The sequence below is a fragment of the Mustelus asterias genome, chromosome 23 (genome assembly GCF_964213995.1).
Source record: "Mustelus asterias chromosome 23, sMusAst1.hap1.1, whole genome shotgun sequence".
Classification (NCBI taxonomy): Eukaryota; Metazoa; Chordata; class Chondrichthyes; order Carcharhiniformes; family Triakidae; genus Mustelus; species Mustelus asterias.
In genome coordinates this window covers 47,397,920-47,423,593 of record NC_135823.1, presented here as the reverse complement: position 1 = coordinate 47,423,593, position 25,674 = coordinate 47,397,920, and the positions used below count along the sequence as shown (strand labels likewise).

At 43.3% G+C, this 25,674-nt stretch overlaps 1 protein-coding gene across 2 annotated transcripts in view; it reads left to right on the top strand.

Moving 5' to 3' along the window:
* Positions 1-25,674, top strand: part of rab11fip3 (RAB11 family interacting protein 3 (class II)) — a 112,121-nt gene that overhangs the window by 27,301 nt on the left and 59,146 nt on the right. For both annotated transcript variants that reach the window (XM_078240437.1, XM_078240436.1), the window contains exon 2: positions 11,067-11,163. In XM_078240437.1, coding sequence (XP_078096563.1) covers positions 11,067-11,163 — 97 coding nt within the window. The remainder of the gene's footprint in view (positions 1-11,066; positions 11,164-25,674) is intronic.

Below are 25,674 nucleotides of genomic sequence, written 5' to 3'. Positions count from 1 at the left end.
GGTGAAATCTAGCTCTCGGGTACACTGTGTTTCACAAAAGGGCCTCCCATTTAAGACTGAGATGAGGAAGAATTCCTTCTGGGGATAGTTAATCTTTGGAATTATCTTCCACAGAGAGCACTCAAGGTTGGGTCATTGCATACAGAGTGAGACAGATTTTTGATTGACCGGGTTAAGGGCAGGCAGGAAAGTGGAGTTAAGCCTACAATCAGATCAGCCATGATTTTGTTGTATGATGGGGCAGATTTGATGAACCAAATGGCTTGCTCCTGTTTCTAAACTTAACTTTCCCATCTCCTCCAATCGCCATAGATCATTTAGTTGGTTTAAGTGGTAGATATCCACTGTAATGCAGTAATTAAGTTTGGGACATGCTGCCTGGAATGAGTGAATGTTCTTACTTTACAAATATAAGTCTGATATTCTGAAGAGCAGCTTTACAGCACGTGTTAATTGCCTGTATTATGCAAATGGCTGTATTAAATTCCACGGGGGGAAGATACAGGATACCACTAATGTTGCACATTCCTTTTAACATCTTCTGTCAAGACACAAATGCTTAAATATTTTAAAAATGTTTTGCTGATGTGATTGTGAACATATTTGAAGTTTTTAAAAAAAATCCAAGATGTGTTTTGTTACTGATCAATCCTGTTTTAACTAAGATCCAATTTTAAGAACAAATACAGTTTGAAAACATGAAGGCCTGTTTTTACCCTTCTGACATTTCATTCAAAATGAACAGATTGCCAAACCAGCAGATCCCTCTGTATGCCAGTGAGCTGCTTTAGAAAGCCCAGTCAATGCAGAGGCTTTCTCTTCATTGTGGGTATCTAGGGAGCTACCCATTTGGTATCAAAATGACAAACCCCTTCAGGATTAGAGAGACAGGAAAATCCTAGCTGGCCTAAACTATTCACTAGTTGCTAAATCAGCATCTTTTGCTGAACTAACTGATGAATATTGACTGGAAATTATAATTGTCTGGATATCGTAGGCAATTCATATTAAATTGCCTGAAAATCAAGCTATGTTAAAAACCAGACCAGGGTGATTTGGGATTTGCGTCAGCATTTTTGCAAATTCAGATCTATTTGAGCCTGTGTTCCTGTGAAGTTTTCTTTCCTTTTGTTGCTCATTTACTTTTGGCATATAGGCTTGTGTTTCCATATGACTGGCGAGGTGTGATATTCTTTGTTCTTTAGTGCACTAGTGTTTGCTTCAGATTTTTTCTTTCTTCCTTTTGTGGGATGTGAGCATTGCTGGAAAGGCCAGCATTTGTTGCCCATCCCTACTTGCCCTTGAGAAGATGGTGGCAAACTGCTGCAGCCCCTATGCTGCAAGGTGTACACACCATGCAGTGGGAAATCCAAGTTACAAGTCACGATGGTGAGTGTCTTGGAAGGAAATTTGCAGGTCGTATTCCCAGATTCCTGCTGCTTTTATTCTTCTAGGCAGCAGAGGTCATGGGTTTGGAAGGTGCCTTGGCAAATTTCTGCAGTTCATCTTCTAAATGGTACACTGCCACAGAGCCACTAGTAATGGCTAATGTCGAGCTTTGTGTGTTTTTGCGGCTGCACTCATCCAGGCAAGTGGGGAGTATTCTATCAAACTCTGACTTGTGCCTTGTAGATGGTAGGTTTTGGGAAGTAAGGTGAGTTAATCGCAGAATTCCCAACTTACTCCTGTAGCCACTATTACAATGCTGGTTCAGTTCCATTAATGATCAATGGTAGTTCCCAGGATGTTAATGGGGGATTCAGTGGTGGTAATGCCACTAACTGTCAAGGGGGATAGTGAGATTCTGTCTTGTTAGAGATGGTCATTGCATAGCACCTTGTGGCATGAATGCTACTTGTTACTTGTCAGCCCAAGCCTGAATGTTGTCCTGAGTCTTGTAGTACGCAATAGTTCCTAAATCAAAATTTCAGGATACTGCACTTGCACAATATTTCTAAACAGTACTCTTTTGCACATCAGTACCAAATGTCACTGAGGTGCCAATAAATTATGGATGTCCAAGCACCTTTTGTGTAGAATGTCGGGCTGCAATGTTCAGATTGAATTGATGACTGCTTTTGGCTCTGATCAGTTTTTTTTCAACAATTTGCAGAGTCTGATTTAAGCCCAACAGGAGTATATAGGTAAAAGCAAAATACTGTGGATGCTGAAAAATCTCAGCAGGTCTATCAGCATCTGTGGAGAAAAAATAGAGCTAGCATTGAGTCTGATAATGTTAGCTCCACAGATGCTGCTGAGATTTTGCAGGCTAATTATCCTTTATCCACAAGTCCAAAAACCAGGAAAAGTTGAAAACTGCATTTTTATGAATCCCATCGACCGTCGGAACAGGAAGTCTAGCTGTTTGGCTGCATTGTTTACTTCACGTCTTTTTTTGTGGTGAGCATGTCCAAAAAGAAACTTATTACAAGCACCCTGTATTTATTATTCAGTAATACATCTTTTATAGTCATTTTATTTACCTTTTTAGATAGGTTTAGGCTAACATAGTGTAAGTTTACATGTGGTGTCCAAAAAGTGAAATGATCTGAAATGCAAATCATCCTGAGTTTTGGACGTGTGGTTTGATTCTCGTAAAGAAGTGCAGTAATTTTGGGGAGTGGCAAATTCAATAACTTGTTTGGAAGTAGGGAATGCTGTGTCTTTTGTTCTGGGAACATTCAGTTCTATTCTTTTGATTCTGATTTATCTTGAGGGATTTTGTACGCTCCTGTCCTCTGCTTGAATTATTTATATTATATTGTAGGTCATTGGGTCTTGCCTTTGGGCTTAATCTGCTTTAGTTTATTCGGATATTCAAGCATTCAATAAGGTGATGTGTGAGGTTATTACAGAAAACTGGGAGCTTGATGAGTGGGCAAGGGAATTTTGTCATTCATCGCTAGAGGGATGGAGTTTAAAAACAGGGAGGTTATGTTGCAGCTGTATAAGGTTCTGGTGAGGCCACACCTGGAGTACTGTGTACAGTTTTGGTCTCTTGAGAAAGGATATACTGGCACTGGAGGTGTAGAGGAGATTCACTAGGTTGAAGTGTTGGCTTATGAGGAGAGACTGAGTAGACTGGGACTATACTCATTGGAATTTAGAAGAATGCGGGGGGTGATCTTATAGAAACATATCGATAAGATAGAAGCAGGGAGGTTGTTTCAACTGGCAGATGAAACCAGAACTAGGTGGAGCAAATTTAGGACTGAGTTGAGGAGGAACTTCTTCACCCAAAGGGTTATGAATCTGTGGCATTCCCTGCCCAGTGAAGCAGTTGAGGCTACCTCATTGAATGTTTTCAAGGCAAAGATAGATTTTGAACAGTAAAGGAATTAAGGGTTGTGGTGAGTGGGTGGATGTGTGATCTGAGTCCATGAAAAGATCAGCTATGGTCTTGTTGAATGATGGATCAGGCTTGAGGGGCTAGGTGGCCTACTCCTGCTCCTAGTTCTGTTCTTATTGGGTGTAATTGGAATTGGTGAACAGAAAAGTAATTTTTTGGTTGCCTATTTATGCTCTGATTCCTTTTTTTGTGTCTCTATTTGCTTACCTATTACCTATCCCTTGCACTCCATTTTTCTCATCTACCATTTTAAATTTTTCATTGGGACTCTGCAAACCTGTCAGTTTATTGTTTGGTTCACTCAATATAATTGTACAATTACTTGGTTTTTTTAAGTATTCCCTTCTATCTTGGGCTCAATTGAACACTGCACCGGACTGACCTTTTACCTGATCCCTGTTGTATTGTGCTCAAAAGCAAACCTGCATCTGTGCCCCTTTTCAAGGTCCCATCCTTCGCTGAGGGTAATCTAAGTTCCCATCAAGTTAATTCCCCTTTTTTAATTGAAGTAATTCTGCATCAAATGTGTAGTTGGTGTGGAAGGAAGTTTTAAGCTATTCATTTTGTAAAACAAACTCACTCTTAAGATCCCCAGAAAAATAGAACATTTAGTTCCTCCTATGAGTTTTGGTGTAAAGTCATTTACTCTGAGGCTGTGATGGCAACCATGCAAGGCTGAACTTATTCATTGTAGAATCTATGCTGCAACTTCTATTTTTAATCATGAAAGTGAGTGAAATACTGCAAGTGCTGCTCAGAAGCTGGAAAGAGCTAGCCATTCACATCTTTGCCAATGAATCGCACAACGAGGCTGTTCTTGTTTGCTTGGCACATTCCTGTCTGCATCCCAGAAATTGCAGCTGAATTATTTAATGTGGTGATGGTTGGTTGCTTTGATAGTTGCTACGTTTCAGAGGGACATTTGCACCGAATAGTCTGTCGAGGTTTGGTGTTGTGTTGGTTTTGTTGCATGATTAGTGTTGATTTGACTAACAGCTGAGCTGCTTTTATACTGCTGCCAAGTAACAGACTGGTTTCTGGGTGGTGCCTATGTGACTTGGATTTCTAGAAGTTTAGAATTCAAAAGCTCCTTGAAGTGTATTTTTAAAAAAATACTTGTGCACTTGCTGTTCCCCTCCACTCTTCTCCCTCCATCTTTGTTCTTCCTTCCTTGTCTTTCTCTCTCTCACTCTCAATCACATGCAGTGAATTGAATTGGGCAAAGCTAGCACCTGCAATAGGAACAAAGAAAAGAGGAGGATCCTACCTTCCTGCTGTCTTTCAACTAGATCATGGCTGATCTTCAACCACAATGCAGTTTTCCTGCACTATCCCCAAATCATAGAATCCCTACAGTGCAGAAGGAGGCCATTCAGCCCATCGAGTCTGCACTGACTACAATCCAACCCAGGCATTATTCCCATAACCCCTCATATTTACCCTGCTAATCCCTCTGACACTAGGGTCAATTTAGCATGGCCAATCAACCTAACCTGTGGACTGTGGGAGGAAACTGGAGCACCGGGAGGAAACCCACGCAGACACGGAAGGAGAAAGTGCAAACTCCACACAGCTCCCTTGATGACCTTTCATGTTTAGAAATCTATTCTCTCTCATATTCATTCATGACGTGACCTGTATTTGTTGCCCATCCCCAATTGTCCTTGGGTGGTGGTGAGCTTTCTCAAAGTGCTGCGGTACATCCAGAGTGCTGGTAGGGAGGTGGTTCCAGGATTTTGACCCAAAATATATTTTTTAAAATTTGCTTTCCATCTCCATGCCTCATCTTTCATCACTCCATTTCAATCCTTTCAAAAAGCTCCTAATCAAAATTGAGAACTGCATTTGGCTGTTCTGTTATTTATTTCTCGACTCGGGCAAAAAGTCTAACTTTTCTCTTCCTGTCCATGCATCTTTCTCTCACTATTCCTTCTGTAGACATCCAAAGATATCTCCTTGAACCTCTTGTCCCCCGTCTGTGTACTGCCTCCTGACAAGCGTATCCATAGTTAGAGACAGATGATGACACCCAGTTCTATCCCTCACTCCTTCAACATGTTCACTGCACCTATGCTATTGAACCGCTTGTGACTTTAGCCTTGCATGAATCATCTTCAGCACAAAAATAAACAAATCTTGTCTCCAACCCATATCATCTGCCATTTTTTAATTTTTGTAAAGACTTTAACTTGAGTATGTAGGTAAATAAATATAATTCAAATAACTATTTGAGTATTTCTCTGTACATCTGCATTGTAAGTATAGAAAATTTGTGGTTCCTTTTACTCAAATCTGCGCCTTGTGCTTAATGAGGCTCTACAATTGGCCCCAATTATCATATCTCCGATTTGATAGACCAGCAGTTTTCACACCAGATATCTGACAGAGCAGCAGTTGATGTTTTGGAAGCTGTCCTGGGTCTGAGTCAGTGTTTCCACTGAGTGCATAATATAGGAAGTAATAAAACTGGAATGAGTCCATGCCAAGAGGAAAAACATGGAAAGCAGATTAAGAACATAACATAAGAAATAGGAGCAGGAGTAGGCCATCTAGCCCCTCGAGCCTGCCCCGCCATTCAATAAGATCATGGCTGATCTGACGTGGATCAGTACCACTTACCCGCCTGATCCCCATAACCCTTAATTCCCTTACCGCTCAGGAATCCATCCATCCGCGCTTTAAACATATTCAGCGAGGTAGCCTCCACCACCTCAGTGGGCAGAGAATTCCAGAGATTCACCACCCTCTGGGAGAAGAAGTTCCTCCTCAACTCTGTCCTAAACCGACCCCCCTTTATTTTGAGGCTGTGTCCTCTAGTTTTAACTTCCTTGAGCAGGTATTAATGAGCAGGTATCAGCATTGGGTTAGTTCCCTCCCTTCCTGGTAACTTATACAATTGAAAATTGGGTGAGGTTAATGTTTCCTGCTTGGTACACTTAGAAATGTAATAATTCATCCTTTTCTGGTGGGATAGTTTCCAGGTCTTGGATATAAAACTTAGAAAAATTGCAAGAGCTAGTAGCCTTAAAAATAATGGAATATACAGGAATAGCATGCGTTAAAAGAAACCATTTGGTGTTTTATATATCTCGGGAGGTGGCAAGCTGGAGATGATGAGGCACTATGCAATGAGTGGATGCCAATATGTGAAGCTGCAAATGAAGAATTGGCCAATTTAGAGCTGCGAGGACCACATAGATATGGGTCTAGAAGGTTTCATGTAGCTAGAAAGGGTCCAAGGATTTGAAGGAGAGAGCAAGGATCTCAGGCGTTTGAGAACTTGTGGAGCTTGATGAGAACCAGACTGATGCAGGTAAGGTCTTGTGCGTGGTGTGAAGAGCATTTATAGCATTATAGACTCTTAGCTTGGAGGTGACTTAAAATTGGATTTGGAGCCTGAGGATTGATCAGAAGCTTTTATTAATTCAGTTATTGTGTCACTGGCTGGCCAGCATTTATTGATGTGGAGATGCCGGCGTTGGACTGGGGTAAGCACAGTAAGAAGTCTCACAACACCAGGTTAAAGTCCAACAGGTTTATTTGGTAGCAAATACCAAAGCTTTCGGAGCTTGCTGCTCCTTCGTCAGATGGAGTGGTCTCTGTCCATTCTACTCCATCTGACGAAGGAGCAGCAAGCTCCGAAAGCTTTGGTATTTGCTACCAAATAAACCTGTTGGACTTTAACCTGGTGTTGTGAGACTTCTTACAGCATTTATTGCCCATCCCTAGAGATATTATGGAGGTAGGAGAATGCAATCTGGGTGATGAACCGGGCCTGCAGAAGAAGGTGAACGTAACGAGCATGCCCATCAAAATTCTGCATCACGGGATGCTGGAGTCCAAGCAGCAGCTGTGGAGGGAAATTTGATTTAAAACCAGGGTACCTAGCTGTTCTTGAGAGCTGATGTGATGACTCAGGATTTCTAACTTAGAGGAAGCTTTGGCTCGTCGAAGTTTTATCATCTGACAGCTGCTGCCACCATTTTTGGCTGTCTCTGGGTGGTGTCACTGGTGAAGTGAAGCTGGGTAGCATCAAGTAAAATACAATCTTCCAGAAAATGAGAACCATGGCACCCTGATGTACACAATGGGTCTTCAGGCAGACTTAGTAGCAAAGATTGTTTTGAAGTGATGTAAGGTCTTTTATTCTTCATTCAGTGGGACATGAGTTTGACCTACCTATCCGAACACAGGAGTAGGCCATCAAGCCTTTCAAGTCTGCATCACCATTCAGTAGGATCATGACTGATCTGATTGTGGTCTCAACTCTACTTTGTCTATCCCCTATAACCATTGACTCCCTTGTCTACTAAACATTTGTTGAACTCTGTCTTGAATAAATTCATATGACCTGGCCTCCATTGCTTTCTGGATGTGCTTTCTTTGTTGCTTATCAGCATTCCACCAATTGGTTGAAGATTATTGGAAATTCTGGTCACATGTTGAATGTGACATTTGACCCATAATGTCTGTGCCAGCCCTCTGAAGGAGCAAATCATCTAGTGCCACTCCCCTGTCATTTCCCTGTAGCCTTGAATTTTTTTCCTTTTCAGATAATGATCCAGTTCTCTCTTGAAAGCCTCCATTAGCCCTACCACCTCACTTTCAAGCAGCACATTGCAAATCCTAACTATGAAAATGTTGCTCCTTACATTGCCATTTTTTTTGGCAATTACTTGAATCTGTCCCCTCTGATTCTCAAAACCTTCCACTAATGGGAGCAGTTTCTCCCCATCTACTGTCCAGACCCCACATGATTTTGAATATCTCAATCAAATCTCCTGAAAAGAGAACAGTCTCGACTTCAATCATCAATCTACCTAGCTAAACTTCCTGACCCCTCAACCCTGAAGCCATTTTATGAATCCTTTCTACACATACTCTAATGCCTTCACACCAAGGTGCAGCACCTGAAACTGAGTGCACTATTTATTCCAGGTTGAGGCCAAACCATTGTTTTTTTTAATACAGATTTAACATGGGTTCCCTGCTTTTGTACTTTGTGCCCCTATTGAAAAGGCCCAGGATGCTGCATGCTTTATTACCTGTTCCCTCAACCTGTCTTGCCACCAATGATTTGTGCATGAATATATCAGGGTGCCTCTGCTCCTGCCTCCCCTTTAAAATTGTACCCTGTACTTTGTATTGTTTCTTTATGTTCTTCCTACCAAAATGAATCGCTTCATGCTTCTCTGCATTAAATTTTACCTGCTACTTGTCAGCCGATTCCACCAAGCTGTTTGTCCTTAAGTTCTACACTATCCTTGTGATTTGCAATACAACCAAATTTCCTATTATCTGAACATTTTGAAATTATCCTGTACATCAAGGTCTAGATCACTAATTTAGGTCAGAAAGAGCAGGACCCAAACGCCAATTCCTGACTTTCCTGGACTTTTTTTTTCTCTCATGCTGCTATTGCCCTTTTTTTTTGTTCCATGATCTCTAATTTTGCTCAAATCTTTTATTAAATGCCTTTTGGAGTCCATGTATATTACATCAACAGCATTACTCTCCTCAAAAAGCTCAGACACAACTTGGCCCTTACACAATGCTGGCTTTCCTTAATTAACTTGTATTACATAAGTGGCTATTAATTCTGCTATTAATTTTGTATCTGCTTTCCCTTAAATAAACTTTATCAGACACTACCTTTTCCTGAAAATGAATAAGCAACTGCTAGGTGGTGTGGCAGCATAGCCCAGGTAATGGCATTCCCTTTTCTAAGCAAGTGTCTGACCTTCTAATTAATGTGGTGTACAATGTCCCAGTTTTGGGAGGACTGAGAATATGCCAATAATCGGCTGTCTAGTGTCATAAGGTGTGAATGGAAGGTAGATTGAGGTTCTGGGTTATGCTTTGGGGAGTGGAGTTGGGGTGTTGGCCATCACATCAGGTGGGATGTTAATAGACTGCTGTGTTAATGTGATCTTCTAATTCTAACCTTGATATTCCTTCAAGGATGTTTGCTGGTTGCTTGGATACATGGCTAATACTTGCCCTGTTTTATAGTGTCATCAATATTTGAAGTAGGCTCTGTTGTAATGGCAATGGTGCAAAACATAATATACTGCATGACTTGAGTGCTTCATGTTTCAAGTATAGGGGTTGAAGTTAGATCCCAGGCTAGCTCCACAGACTCCCAACGACTATGGCATGGTATGCAAGACATAACAGGCTACAAGATGAAGGGAGGTAAAATTGCCGGCTCCAATGCAACCCTCCCCGATGAGCTCAACACATTCTATGCCCATTTTGAGCAAGAGCATACCCTCCATCTCGGAAGCCGCAGAGGAACCTGTATCCGAGGTCACCATTGCAGACGTCAGTACAGCCTTCTCAAAAGTCAACCCATGGAAAGCAACTGGCCCAGATGGGATACCCAGATGAGCACTCAGGTGAACCAAGCTCAGTCCATCACTCAAACGAGTCTCCCATCCATTGACACTGTCTACACTTCCCGCTGCCTCAGAAAAGCAGCCAGCATAATCAAGGACACCATGCACCCCGGACATTCTCTCTTCCAACTTCCATCGGGAAAAGATACAAAAATCTGAGATCGCATACCAACCGACTCAAGAACAGCTGCTTCCCTGCACCTATCAGACTTTTGAATGGATCTATCTTGCATTAAGTTGATCTTTCTCTACACCCTAGTTATGACTGTAACACTACATTCTGCACTCCTTTCCTTCCCTATGTACAGTAAGCTTTGTCTATATAGCATGCAAGAAACAGTACTTTTCACTATATACTAATACGTGTGACAATAAATCAAATCTCCAATTTGTCATTGTTCAACTCAGCAGAATTCAAAGGCTCATACCTTCCTAAGAATCTGTTCTGAACCTTCCTCTTGTTGCAGTGTCTGTGCATTTTCCATTGTAGGTGCTGTCTGGTGTACCTTTTGTCCAACAGCATGATTCACTCCGTACTGAGCTTGCAGCTGCAATATATAAAAAGTATACACTTCTCCGCCATCCCTTGCTAGATGGGGAAGCATGTCACTTTATTGCTTGGGGCTGTTTATATGTCCTCCTGGGGTAAGCAGCCGTGGTTATGGGTGTTAGAGGAATTAGTATTTTGAAGTTCCTGTCTGACTTCTCTTCCCGTGGTGCATTACCTATTGTCCAGTAGATCACAAACTTTCTTTTTTTCGGCAAGATGTTGGAGTTACCCTGGATGGGAGGGCGCAACCTACGTGTTTTCATAGACAAAATCTCATGGGGATTGTCATATAATGAGCTACTATGCCAAATTGTGTTGGCAAGGAAAAGTTGAGCTGCAAATTGCTTTATGATGAGCGAGATGTGAAGTCTCTCTCTCTCTTTCTCCCCCCCGCCCCAAGTTGAATCTGTAGCCACCTTGTTTGGATTCATCTCCCAGCAGAGCTTGTATTTATTGGTTTGTTAATTAATGGTGATCTGAGCATGTAAAAATAACTTGTAGGGATGCAGACAAAATGCAAGGATATGAAACTATATATATCCGCTCTTTACAAATAGTTAGTACAGACATGGTGGGCCTTCAATGGATCAAATTATAGTCTTGTTATCTATGCGCATTGCAGTCTTCTAAGCTTGTGTGCTGCGTGTGCTCATGCAATTACCAGCAATGGATTTTGGTTGTGGAAGCATCTTTGTTTGTTTTTAAATCTTCTACATCTGTTGTCCGTAGCGGCTTGATAACAGTGGTTCCTTTTTTCTTGCCCCTTCAGGTGAAGGAGTTGACAAGGTTCCTTGATCCTGCTGGTCTTGGGGTCATTGCATTTGATGACTTCTGTCGTGGAATTGCTGCAATAAAAAATAATGGAGGTAAGACAAAGAAAACCTGCAAGATTTGAGCAGACTTCATGTTGCTGAATTGCTCCATTTCTAGATGGTTTTTGGTTCATATTAACTCTACATGAGCAGTTTAAATCAGGAATTAATTAACTGAAAAGATTCCATATATTGAGTAAAAACGGGTTGACCTTAAGTATTAAATTGATTTTTAACTATTCTTGATAAACACTACCCCACAAACTTTATTTAGTTTGCTTTATGCTTTAAGGTGATTCCATAAACCCATAGAATCCTACAGTGTAGAAGGAGGCCATTTGGCCCATCAAGTCTCCCCCGACCACAATCCCACCCAGACCCTATCTCGATAACCCCATGTATTTATCCTAGCTAGTTCCCCTGACACTAAGGGGCAATTTAGCATGGCCAATCAACCTAACTTGCACATCTTGTGCATGAGACCCAAAAACCCAGTCTGCAGGTGCACCAGGTGATCAAGAAGGCAAATGGGATGTTGGCCTATATCGCAAGGGGGATAGAATATAAAAGCAGAGATGTCTTGCTGCATCTGTACAGGGCATTGGTGAGGCTGCAGCTGGAATATTGGTCCCCTTATTTGCGGAAGGATATATTGGCCTTGGAGGGAGTGCAGAGAAGGTTCACCAGGTTGATACCAGAGATGAGGGGTGTTGATTATGAGGAGAGACTGAGCAGATTGGGTTTGTACTCGTAGGAATTTAGAAGGCTGAGGGGGGATCTTATAGAGACCTATAAGATAATGAAGGGGCTGGATAGGGTAGAGGTGGAGAGATTCTTTCCACTTGGAAAGGGAACTAGAGGGCACAGCCTCAAAATAAAGGGGGGTCAGTTTAGGACAGAGTTGAGGAGGAACTTCTTCTCTGAGGGTGGTGAATCTCTGGAATTCTCTGCCCACTGAAGTGGTGGAGGCTACTTCGTTGAATATGTTTGAATCACGGATAGATGGATTCCTGATCGGTAAGGGAATTAGGGGTTATAGGGATCAGGCAGGTAAGTGGAACTGATCCACTTCAGATCAGCCATGATCTTATTGAATGGCGGGTCAGGCTCAAGGGGCTAGATGGCCTACTCCTGCTCCTATTTCTTATGTTCTTATGTTCTTATCTTTGGATTGTGGGAGGAACCTAATTGGGGAGCACCCAGAGAAAACCCACATAGACACGGGTAGAACGTGCAAACTCCACACAATCACCCAAGACCGGAATTGAACTAGGTCCCTGGTGTTGAGGCAGCAGTGCTTGTCACTGTGCTGCCCAACATAAGATTCTCTCTTACTTGGGGGTTTAGGTCTGAACTGTTTTACTGTGTCTCATTTATCTGTGCACCTGCTGTAATAACAGATCCTCATGTGGTTTTTATAAATGAAATGTTAAACTCCAGTGAATGTGCAGTACACAGTCTCAACCCTGTATCAGTTGCATGTGTCTGGATTGAAATTGAAGCCTCAATCCTTGGGTGTGGACAGCAGGAATGTTTTTAAAAGCCCCTATTGTCGGGTGTGTGTAAGAGGCAGTCTGTTGCCTGATAGCAATGCCTATTTTGTAAGCATGCTTAACCTTTACAAGTCTGATATGAATTAAGGCTGTGATTTGGAGAGTGCTTTGTTGCCTGTGCAGAAATAGCCATCATTGCCAACTGGTGCTAGAGAAATTGACATGTCAGTCTCAAAACAATAGAATAAGCATGTTTTTAGTTTTAACTGTCTCTCCCTATTTCATCCTCCTGGATACTGTAAATTCTAATTTGCCTGCATCTTGATATTTTCTCTCCTAGGTAGCAGGCTCATTTAAATAAAGACCAAATACTGGCAAGACTCAGCAGGCCTTGGAGCGAGCAGACAAGTTAACATTTGAAGTCTGAACTTTAAACATTAACTGTTTCTCTTTCCACAGATGCTGCCAGACTTGCTGAGTCTTTCCCAGCAATTTCTGTTATTATGAGATTCATTTAGTTGTTACAATAACATTTGTGACACCCTAATTTACATTATGTCAACAGATATCTCTGAAACTCTGAGGAAGTATTGTCATGCTTTGAATTTTATCCAAAGTACAAAGATGTGCAGGTTAGCTTGATTGGCCATGCTAAAATTGCCCCTTAGTGTCCTGAGATGCGTAGGTTGGAGGGATTAGCGGGTAAATGTGTAGGGATAAGGGGGTAGGGCCTGAGTGGGATTGTGGTCGGTGCAGACTCGATGGGCCAGATGGCCTCTTCCTGCACTGTAGGGTTTCTATGATTTCTATGATTCTTATCCTTTCTGCTCTGAATATTGGAGGAAGGCTGTTTGTGTACAAATCCTGAGGAAACTCTGTTCTGTAGAAATGATGCATACTTGTATCTTGCCATTACTAATCAGTAACTTCTAATCATCCATTTGCCTAAACTTGCCTGAACTACGTCCCAGTGTGTTGAAGGAGGTGGCTATAGAGATGGCAGATGCATTGGTGGTTATCTTTCAAAATTCTATAGATTCTAGAAAGGTTCCTGCAGACTGGAAAGTAGTAAATGTAGCCCCACTATTTAAGAGAGGCTACATAACTATAGCTAGTTTGACCTCAGTAGTAGGGAAAATGTTAGAATCTATTATAAAGAATCTGACTTTAAAAAATATATATGTTTGGGTAAAGTCAACACTAATATATGAAAGGGAAATCATGTTTTGCAAACCTCTTGGAGTGTTTTGAAGATATTATGTGTAGCATAGATAAAGGAAAAGCTGTGGATGTGGTGTATTTGGAAGGTCCCACACAATGTTACTAAATAGGCGTAATATACTGGCACAGATTGAGAATTAGTTAATGACAGAAAGCAGAGTGTAGGAATAAATGGGTCATGCTCAGGATGGCAGTGAAGAATGTTGGGGGTTGGGTGTGGGCAGACCATGCAAAGGTCCATTGACCTCGGGCGAGATTTCCTGGTTTTTGGGGCAAGCATGGCTGGAAAATCCTGCTCCAAATGTAATATTTAAAGAATTACTGATGACAGCTAGGTGGTACAGTCAGGGACCCTGGTTCAATTCTGGCCTTGGGTGACAGTGGAGCTTGCAGGTTCTCCCCTTGTCTGTATGGGTTTCCTCCAGGTGCTCTGGTTTCCTCCCACACTCCAAAGGCATGCAGGTTAGGTGAATTAACCATGGTAAATGTATGGGGTTAAGGGGATAGGGCAGAAGGATGGGCCGGGGTAAGATTCCTTTTGGAGAGCTGGAGAGACTCGTATGGCCGCCTTCTGTACTATAGGGATTCTGAGGTGGGGATACAAGTTGATGAGGCTGCAAGGAAGCTTCAGGAGCGCTTGGACAGGACAAATAAATGGGCAAGAACATGGCAAATGGAATTTAATGTGAATAAATGTTAAGTTATTCACTTTGGTAGAAAAAAAACAAAGGCAGAGTATTTCTTCATGAATCGCTAGGCCTAACCATGTTTAGCTGTTTCATCAAAGACCATCCTTTCATCAGAAAGTCAGAAGTGGTGATATTCCCTATGTTCAGCACCATTCATGAGTCCTCCAACAATATCCAGGCTAGGGCTGACAAGTGGTAAGCAACATTCATGCCACACAACTGCCAGGCAATGACCATCTCCAACAAGAGAGAATCTAATCATCACCCCTTAGCATTCAATTGCATTACTATCCCGGAATCTCCCACTATCAGCATCCTGGGGGGGTAGCCGTTGACTAGAAACTGAATTGGACTCGCCACATAAATACTGTGACTGCAAGAGCAGGTCAGAGGCTGGGAACCCTAAAGTGAGTAACTTGCCTCCTGACTCCTCCTGTCCACAATCTACAAGACAGGAGCGCAATGGAATACTCTCCCCTTGCCTGGATGAATGCAGCTTCAACAAAAAACAGGGATACCATCCAGGCTAAAGCAGCCCATTTGGTTGGCATCCCATCAACAAACTAACTCCCTCCACCACCAATGCACAGTAGCGGCAGTGTGTACCGTCAACAAGATGCACTGCAGGAACTCGCCAAACCTGCTTGACGGCACCTTCCAAACCTGCAACCTAGCTGGACATGGGTAGCGGATACATGGGAATACCACCTGCAAGTTCTCCTCCAAGCCTCTTGCCATCCTGACTTGGAACCATATCACTGCTCCTTCATTATCGCTAGGTCAATAATCCTGGAACTTCTAACAGCACTGTGGATCTGCTTGCACCACATGGGCTGCAGAAGTTCAAGAAGGCAGCTCACCACTTTTTCGTGGGCAATGAATGCCAGCCTAGCCAACGAAGGCCATATAACCTTGAATGAATAAAAGAAAATTTAACATGCAGGTGCAGCAAATAACTAGGAAGGCTAATTGTTGGTCTTCATTGCAAGGGGGATTGAGTTCCAGAGGAAAGATGTCTTACTGCAATTGTATGAAGCCTGAGTCTGCACCAGGAGTATTTTGTACAGTTGGTGAAGCTAGGCCAGGAGTATTGTGTACAGTTTTGATGCCTTATCTGAAGGTATATACTTGCCATAGAGGGGATGCAACAGAGATTCACTAGACTCATTCCTGGGATGGTGGGATTGTCTTATGAAGAGAGGTTGAGAAAACTGAGCCTGTACTCGATAGAGTTTCACAGTGTGAGTTGGTCTCGTTAATATTTACAAAATTTGTTGCAAGATGTAATAGGATAGATGTAGATAGCATGTTCCCTTGACCGGTGAATTGAGAACCGAGGTACTTGGTCATCGAATAAGAGAGCATTTAGGACTGCGATGAGGAACAATTTGTTCATTCAGAGGGTGGTGAATCTTTGGAGAGCTGTGAAAGATCAGAGCATGTTGAAGACTGTCACCAACAGATTTCTGGATATTAATGCCATCAAGGGACATGGGGATAGTGGGGGAAAAATTGTATAAAGATCCATGATTTGTTTGAATGGCTGAGCAGGCTGAATGGCCTACTCTTGCTCCTATGATGAACATTGATTCTTTTCCTATGTGAGGGCCAGGAGCTCTCGGGCTTGTGTTTGCTCAGTAAGTTGAATGCAGGAAACAGGTTTTCTGATTCACTCCTGGGCAGTGTTACTATACCACATGGTGTACCAATAAATTATCACTCTAGGTTGCAGGAGTGATGGCTTGCATCTGGGAGTGAGTCTTGATGCTTAGCACCTGATTTTAAATGACTAAAGCCTAAACTTTGCTGTGATCCTGAATTGAATGTTCTTGAATTCCTTTAGTGCCTAACAGTTACTAAAGGCTATTTTACAGATAGTGATCCATGTTTTTAAACTGCTGAACAGTCAAACATTGCAACAAGTGTGAAAACATAAGAAATATTTTGATTTTTTGGCTGCTTTTGAAAAGCTGAGCTAGGATATGAATCCAAGATTTCCTTAACCAACAGACTTAGTAGAATACCTGGGTCATTTTTCCTGAAATCACACTGTACCTAGGGTGGAAGCTAGTTGCCAGTTCCAAACTACCTATGTCATCATGGGCGTTTTAGCTGACTCTCCATTTTGCAGTGAAGAGCAATCCATGCTTCACATTATAAATATTGCTGGCTCTTATTAACGGTAAGGTTTCTATTTAAACTGGTTCAGGTTGTTTCGCTGGTTATACTGATCATCTAACTGGTATGTAAGCAATCAAGTCAGGTTTTAATGAACCTGCAGATGGCAGATTTAGCACAATGCTATCATCAAGCAGGGTAAAGGGCTTGATTGTGGCAGCCAGATAAACACCTAGTCTAGGAGGAGTAGCTTTACTAGTTCAGATAAAGATTGCAAACTGTGGCAAAGCAAGTGGCCATACCATTTCAAGTTGTAATGAATTGAGTTCCCTTTACAGGTCAGGAAAAAAAAACCTTGACCCAATGCTGGCGTTGCTCTGATCTCTCAGCTGGTTCCTCTGGGATCTTCCAAGTTCCAAGCAGCATTCAAAATGACTAAACTGTGCACACCTCCTGAATGGGCAGTTCTAGAAGTTAGATTGCACCCCATGAAGTCAGAACCCAACCCAATGAAAAGTACCCTCTGGTGTGCAGCACCACATGCGCTCATTGGAAATGGAAATTGGACTCCACTATTGGGAGAAAGCTTCTATTATGATTACACAGATAACCCAACAAAAGAACAATACAGCACAGGAACAGGCCCTTCGGCCCTCCAAGCCCATGCCGCTCCCTGGTCCAAACTAGACCATTCTTTTGTATCCCTCCATTCCCACTCCGTTCATGTGGCTATCTAGATAAGTCTTAAACGTTCCCAGTGTGTCCGCCTCCACCACCTTGCCTGGCAGCGCATTCCAGGCCCCCACCACCCTCTGTGTAAAATATGTCCTTCTGATATCCGTGTTAAACCTCTCTCTCTCTCTCTCTCTCTCTCTCTCTCTCTCTCTCTCCCCCCCCCCCCCCCCCCCCCCCGACCCCTTGTGAACGTCACCACCGACCTGGGAAAAAGCTTCCCACCGTTCACCCTATCTGCCTTTTCATAATTTTATACACCTCTATTAGGTCACCCCTCATCCTCTGTCTTTCCAGTGAGAACAACCCCAGATTCCCCAATCTCTTCTCATAACATTTGGGGCGGCGGCATGGTAGCACAGTGGTTAGCACTGCTGCTTCACAGCTCCAGGGACCTGGGTTTGATTCCCGGCTTGGGTCACTGCCTGTGTGGAGTTTGCACATTCTCCTCGTGTCTGCGTGGGTTTCCTCCCACAGTCCAAAGATGTGCGGGTTAGGTTGATTGGCCATGCTAAAATTGCCCCTTAGCGTCCTGGGATGCGTAGATTAGAGGGATTAGTGGGTAAAATATGTAGGGATATGGGGGTAGGGCCTGGGTGGGATTGTGGTCGGTACAGACTCGATGGGCTGAATGGCCTCTTTCTGTACTGTAGGGTTTCTATGATTTTCTAAGTCCTTCCATACCAGGCAACATCCTGGTAAACCTCCTCTGCACTCTCTCTAAAGCCTCCACGTCCTTCTGGTAGTGTGGCGACCAGAACTGGGCGCAGTATTCCAAATGCGGCCGAACCAATGTTCTATACAACTGCAACATCAGACCCCAACTTTTATACTCTCTGCCCCGTCCTATAAAGGCAAACATGCCATATGCCGCCTTCACTACCTTCTCCACCTGTGACGTCACCTTCAAGGATCTGTGGACTTGCACACCCAGGTCCCTCTGCGTATCTACACCCTTTATGGTTCTGCCATTTATTGTATAGCTCCCCCCCTACGTTAGTTCTACCAAAATGCATCACTTCGCATTTATCTGGATTGAACTCCATCTGCCATTTCTTTGTCCAAATTTCCAGCCTATCTATATCCTTCTGTAGCCTCTGACAATGTTCCTCACTATCTGCAAGTCCAGCCATTTTAGTGTCGTCCGCAAACTTACTGATCACCCCAGTTACACCTTCTTCCAGATCGTTTATATAAATCACTAACAGCAGAGGTCCCAATACAGAGCCCTGCGGAACACCACTAGTCACAGGCATCCAGCCGGAAAAAGACCCTTCCACTACCACTCTCTGTCTTCTGTGACCAAGATGTGGGGATGCCGGCGTTGGACTGGGATAAACACAGTAAGAAGTTTATTCTGTGACCAAGCCAGTTCTCCACTCGTCTAGCCACCTCCCCCTTTATCCCATGAGATCCAACCTTTTGCACCAACCTACCATGAGGGACTTTGTCAAATGCTTTACTAAAGTCCATATAGACGACATCCACGGCCCTTAGCTCATCAACCATTCCAGTTACTTCTTCAAAAAACTCCACCAGGTTAGTGAGGCATGACCTCCCCCTCACAAAATCATGCTAACTATCGTTAATGAGTTTATTCCTTTCTAAATGCGCATACACCCTATCTCTAAGAATCCTCTCCAACAACTTCCCTACCACGGACGTCAAGCTCACCGGCCTATAATTTCCCGGGTTATCCTTCCTACCCTTCTTAAATAACAGGACCACATTAGCTACCCTCCAATCCTCTGGGACCTCACCTGTGTCCCAGACTTCTAATGCAGCCCTCCTTTCACTAGTCATTTGTTTATGGGAAAACTTAGTGCCAGCATTGTTGTAAGTCATTTTCCTATACTTTCACCCAGTACATACTACCTCTCCACAATCAGGGGGTTTATCTGTCTAACTCCAAATGAGTTGGATTACAATGGCATGTTGATCTTTCAACACTGGGCAATATAAAATCACCTATAACCCTTTTGGGATCTTAATGCAATCTGTGATTGGGTGACATTGCAGTGATCAATGTTGCTATTTCTCTTTATTTATTTCATGGTATGTGGAGGTCTGTCCATTACAAATTGTCCTCCAAAATGGTAGCGAGCTGCCTCCTTGAGCCACTTTCTTGAAATACTGCAGTCCATGTGCTGTTGGGGAACCCCAAGATTTTGACCCAGCAATATAGTTCTAAGTCAGGATGGTTTGTAACTTGGAGGGGAATTTGCACAAGCTGGTGGTGTTCCCGTGCTCTGCAGCCCTTGTTCTTCTAGGTGGTGGAGGTCACGTGTTTGGAAGGAGTCCTGGATTATGTTCTTGTTGAATGTTGTTGGCATTGCACTCATTCAGGCAAATGGAGAGTACTCAATCTCTCATGACTTGTGCCTTTTAGGTTGTGACCAATCTTTGGGGATGGTGGACGTGGTTTGGGGAGGTAGGAGGTGAGTTCTCTGAAGAATTCCCAGCTTCTGACCACCTCTGTATTGGTGTGGCTGGCCCAGTTCAGCCTCTGGTCAATGGCAACCCCTCCTAATGTGTTGATAGTTGGGGTAATGCCATTGACTAAGGGGAGATGGTCAGTGCCTGGTACTGTGTGGCCCCACAAATGTTTGTCACTTGTCAGTCCAGGTCTTGGCAGATACTTCAGTATCTGGATAGTTGTGAATGGTGCTGAACATTGTGCAACCATTAACAAACATCCCCACCTCCTACCTTTATGATGAAAGGAAGGCTACTGAAGGTGGCTGGGCCTAGGACACCACCCTGATGAACTCCTGCAGCCATGTCCTGAGACAGATGATTGACCTCCAACTCCAAGGCGGGTCAGCAGCTGAGTGGCCCTGGCAGAATGCAAACTGAGCATCTGAGAGCCGAGTAAAAGCTACTTGATCGCACTGTCGACAACCTTTTGCATCACCTTTGCTGATCAAGAGTAGACTGATAGGGTGGTAATTGGTTGGGTTGGATTGTTTTGTTTTAGGTGGACAAGATGTCTGAGTAATCTTCCTCATTGCTGGTAGATGTCAGTATTGTAGCTTGGTTAGGAATGATGGCGAGTTCTGGAACACAAATCTTCAGTATTATGGGAATGTTGTTGACTTAATGCCATAAGGCTCATGGAGTCCAGGATGAATGTTGAGGACTCCCAGGGCAAGCACCCCCCATCCCTGACTATACACCACTGTGCGGCCACCTCTGGTGGGTCTTGTCACGATATGCCCAGGAATTATGATAAATGTCTGGAATATAATCATACCTTACAGATCATGTTGGGCTGTTGCTTGAGTAGTCTGTTGAATAACTGTCCCAATTTAGCACAAGCCCCCAGATGTCAGTAAGGGATACTTCATAGGGTGGATAGGGCTGGGTTTATTGTTGCTTCTGTGCCTAGATTGATGGGTGGGTGCTCGGTCTGGTTTTGTTTTGAGACTTTGTTGCAGTTTGATACAACTAAGTGGCTTGCTGGGCATTTACAAGTCAAATGCATTACTGTGGGTCTGGAGTCACATGTAGGCCAGACCAGGTAAGGACAGCAGATTTCCTTCCCTGAAGAGCAATAATGAAACAGATAAGTTTATAATACAAGTTTCATGGTCACCATTACTGAAACTAGCTTTTTAAGTTCCAGACTTACTCATTGAATTTAAATTCGACCAGCTACTGTAGTGGGATTTGAACCTGTGTCCCCAGAGCATTAGTCTGAGGCCTCTGCGCCACTACATTCCCATGGTGCTCAGTACTGATCTGTTTTGTTTTAATCCAGATGAGGCAAGTTGGCCTGGACTTTGCATTTAGGAGGAAGGGAGCAAAGATCCCAGAGTGAAAATGCAGCACTGATCATGTCAACATTAAGAGCATTCAAATGGTTATTGGATAAACATATGGATGATATTGGAATAGTGTAGATTAGAGGGGCTTTAGATTGGTTTCACTGGTCGGCGCAACATCGAGGGCCGAAGGGCCTGTACTGCGCTATTATGTTCTATGTTCTTTGCAGATCTTTAAAGACAAAGGAATTGTTAGCTCCCTCCTTACTCTACACAAGCAGTGAGCCCTAGAATTCCCATCCCACCACTTGGATTGATGGGACAAATGGAAATCCTGTCTTTACTATGGTCAGTATGATCATTGAGCAGAAATGGAAGTGGAAATGGACATTGCACTCGTGTCAGTCACTAAACCAGCTCCAGGCTTTATAAAGTCTTTCTGTAAATGTGTTGACACACTACATAACGTGTTTACAGGGCTAACAAGGAGTGTTAGAATACCAACAACAATGCTGGAAACCCACAGGGATAGGGGTCATCAGTATTGCCAGCTGTTTGCAGGTGATTGTAAGAGATGCGTATGTTGGCTGTATTTGGCATCAGCACTGTAAAAGTGTGTTTCCAGTGTAAACCATTTGGAATATTGACCTATTTGCATGCCAGTCTGTGGGAATGCATTCACTGCATTCACTGCCCCCAAGAGTCAATGGGTCTGAGTATGTATTGTATTTGATTGTTTAAATAGATAGTGAGGGGTTGAAATGCAATTAAAGGAAGAAAAATACAAGCCAATGAGTTTGGGGGGTGGAATAGTTGGTAGTGTAATAAATTGGATCACAATGCAGAGCTATTTTATTTTAGGAGTGTCTGCTACAAATGGGGACAAGATAAATGAGTTTTTACATCTAAAAGCTCTAACAAAGGGGTGGCAGTAACATACTCATTGCTGCTGGATATCTTCCTTCCCCTCCCCCTGTGTTCAGTGTCTGCCCCCTCCCCCATGGCTAGCCTTGTTTGTGAATTGAATGAGAGGGTTGATGGGTCTTGACCCAGAGGTTGAGAATGCGATCCTGCACATTGTTAAACTGCAGCTGCACAAATTCCGAATGACTTTGTTCAGGTGCTGTGCACATGAGTGGGAGATGGTGAAATACCCAAGGGTTGGAATGGAAAGCGGTTACTATACCCATGATGTGTTACATGTGGTTTAGAGGTAATGTTCTTCTGTTGTGCATGTTGTTACCATTATTAAGAAACTAGTCCGTGTTTTGAACATCAAAGCAAAGTGCACAGTGGGAGGCTGATTACAAGGCTTAACAGTCAGGCTGTTGCATGCGCTAATAGTTTGGCATGTACAGGGCTGTACACTACATTGTAAATCTAGCTGCCTAAACAAATTCCACTCTATTGTAGTTAATGGTTGTCAGAGTGCAGTGCATCTTGGTGTGAGGGGAGGGGGATCAGGGCCAAGAGGGTAATGGCATCAGCCTTTTAAACTTGCATTGTAATGGTATTAATGATTCCTTGTTTTTTGTCCTTGAAGTATGCTGACCAAACAGCACAAAAAGCTGCTCAAAGTGCAGGGGCACATCAGGGAGTAAATTGTTGTGCAGTATGCAAATTAAATTAACACAATATGTAAATGAAATCATTCACCTAGAGCTTGTATTTTTAAAAATTGCTATCCCTAGATTAATTCATAATGTCCTGTGGTTTATAACTCCTCTGTATCTGTCTCTTTTTTAATCCACCTCTTCATTATCCCCATTCCTGCATAACTTCATTCTCCAGAGGTGAAATAATGTTATTGAGAGAAGCTGCATACGTAACAGATGACGACTCATCTGCTGAAGGCTGACCAGAATCTGGGATAAATTGTGCTGGGTTTGACTACTAGGCAAGGCATGCTTCCCAATATGAGTGGTTACAGCACAGATCTAATATTTACTTCAGTTAGTAACAGATCTTTGTGCAAGGATTAAATTCCAGGGAGTATAAAATAACAGCAAGTCAAATGCACCCTCAGACCAGCTCTGGCATTCAATATCATGGCTGAACTTCTATGGGAACTCCACTTTCCTCATCCTATTTCCACATCTCTTTATTCCCTTGGTATTCAAAAATCTGTTTCTTTCTTCTTTCGTGAGGTGTGGGCATTGTTAACAAGACTAGCATTTGTTTTCATAATTGCTCTTGAAGGCAGTGGTGAGTTGCCTTTTTGAACCTCTGCAGTCTGTGGTGCAATAAGAAGGGAGCTGCAGAATCGTGATCCAGCAACAGTGTAGGAATGACACTTGTTCCAAGTTAGGATAGTATGTGGCTTCATGGTGAGCAGGCAGGTAGTGATGTTCTTGTGTATCTACTGCCCTTCTACTTCTAGGTGGTAGAGGTGATTTGGACTTGGCTATCGAAGGAGTCTTGATGCAGTGCAAGTAGCGGAGGGAATTGATGTTTAAGATGGTGGATGGGGTGCTGATCAAGTGGGGTTGCTTTGTTTTCAATTCATTTGATAGAATGTGGATGTAGGCCGGCATTTATTGCCCATCCCTCCAAAGGTGATGAATTGCTGCCTTGAACCACTGTATTCCCTGTGGTGTAGGTATACCTCGCAGTGCTGTTGGGAGAGGAAGCTCCAGGGTTTTGACCCAGCAACAGTGAAGGTACTGCAATATATTTCCAAGTCAGGATGGTGAGTGACATGGAGGAGGGATTCCAGGTGGTGGTGTTCCCATGTGGCAGCTGCCCTTGTCCATGATAGTCATAAGTTTGGAAGGAGCTGCTTTGGTAGGTCCCTGCAGTGCACCTTGTAGAATGTATGCGCTGCTGTCAGGTGTGGTGTTGGAGATCCACTAATCTAGGCAAGTGACAATTTGATTGCACTGCTGATTTGTGCCTTGTAGATATGGTGGACAAACTTTTTTAGGGAGGCAAACTGAGTTAGTTGCTGCAGAATTCCCAGCCTTTGACCTTGTAGCGGCAGTATTTGTATGAGTGGCTCGGTTCTGTTTCTGGTCAATACTAACCACCCTCTGAGCAATCACAACATTCTGGGCAAGAGCATTCTAACAAGTCTCTCTTTTCATCTTGCTATTAAATGGCTGAATCCTTACCCCATGGTTGTCACTCATTCCAAAATCTTAATTTGATTTATTGTCACATGTATTAGCATACAGTGAAAAGTATTGTTTCTTGTGCGCTATACAGACAAAGCATAGCGTTCATAGAGAAGGAAACGAGAGTGCAGAATGTAGTGTTACAGTCATAGCTAGGGTGTAGAGAAAGATCAATTTAATGCAAGGTAGGTCCATTCAAAAGTCTGATGTCAGCAGGGAAGAAGCTGTTCTTCAGTTGGTATGTGTCCTCAGACTTTTGTATCTTTTTCCCGACGGAATAATGTGGGAGAGAGAATGTCTGGGGGTGCGTGGGGTCCTTAATTATGCTGGCTGCTTTGCCAAGGCAGCGGGAAGTATAGACTTAGTCAATGGATGGGAGGCTGGTTTGTGTGATGGATTGGGCTACATTCATGACTTTGTAATTCCTTGCAGTCTTGGGCAGAACAGGAGCCATACCAAGCTGTGATACAACCAGAAAGAATGCTTTCTATGGTACATCTGTAAATGTTGGTGAGAGGCGTTGGTGGGCTTTCTTAAATATAGTGTCGGCATGGGGGGGGACCAGGACAAGTTGGTGATCTGGACACCTAAAACCTTGAAGCTCTCGACCCTTTCTACTTCATCCCTGTTGATGTGGACAGGGGCATGCTCTCTATGCTTCCTGAAGTTGATATCGGTCTCCTTCATTTTGTTGACATTGAAGGAGATAGTATTGTCATCTAGTTCACCAGATTCTCTATCTCATTCCTGTACTGTGTCTCGTCATTGTTTGAGATCTCTCCCACTACGGTGGTATCATCAGCAAACTTGAAAATCAAGTTGGAGGGGAATTTGGCCACACAGGCATAGGTGTATAAGGAGTATAGTAAGGGGCTGAGAACACAGCCTTGTGGGGCACGAGTGTTGAGGATGACCATGGAGGAGGTGGTGTTGCCTATCCTTACTGATTGTGGTCTGTGGGTTAGGAAATTCAGGATCCAGCCGCAGAGGGAGGAGCCGAGGCCCAGGCCACAGAGATTGGGGATGGGTTTTGTAGGAATAATGAATAGGTGTCTTTGTTATCTAGGTGTTTCAGGGTTGAGTGCAGGGCCAGGGAGATGGTGTTTGCTGTGGACCTGTTGCAGCGGTAGGTGAACTGTATTGGATCCAGGTAGTTAGGAAGGCTGGAATTGGTTTGTGCCATGACTAGCCTTTTGAAGCACTCCATAATGATGGATGTCAGAGCCACCAGACGATAGTCATTAAAGTACACTGCCTGGCTTTTCTTTAGGGATGATTCTCGTCTTGAAGCAAATAGGAACCTTGGATTGTTGTGAAGATGTCTACGAATACCCCTGCCAGCTGATTTGCGCAGGATCCGAGTGCTCGTCCAGGTAGCCCATCCGGGCCAGTCACTTTCCGTGGATTGACCTTTGAGAAAGCTGCTCTGACATCT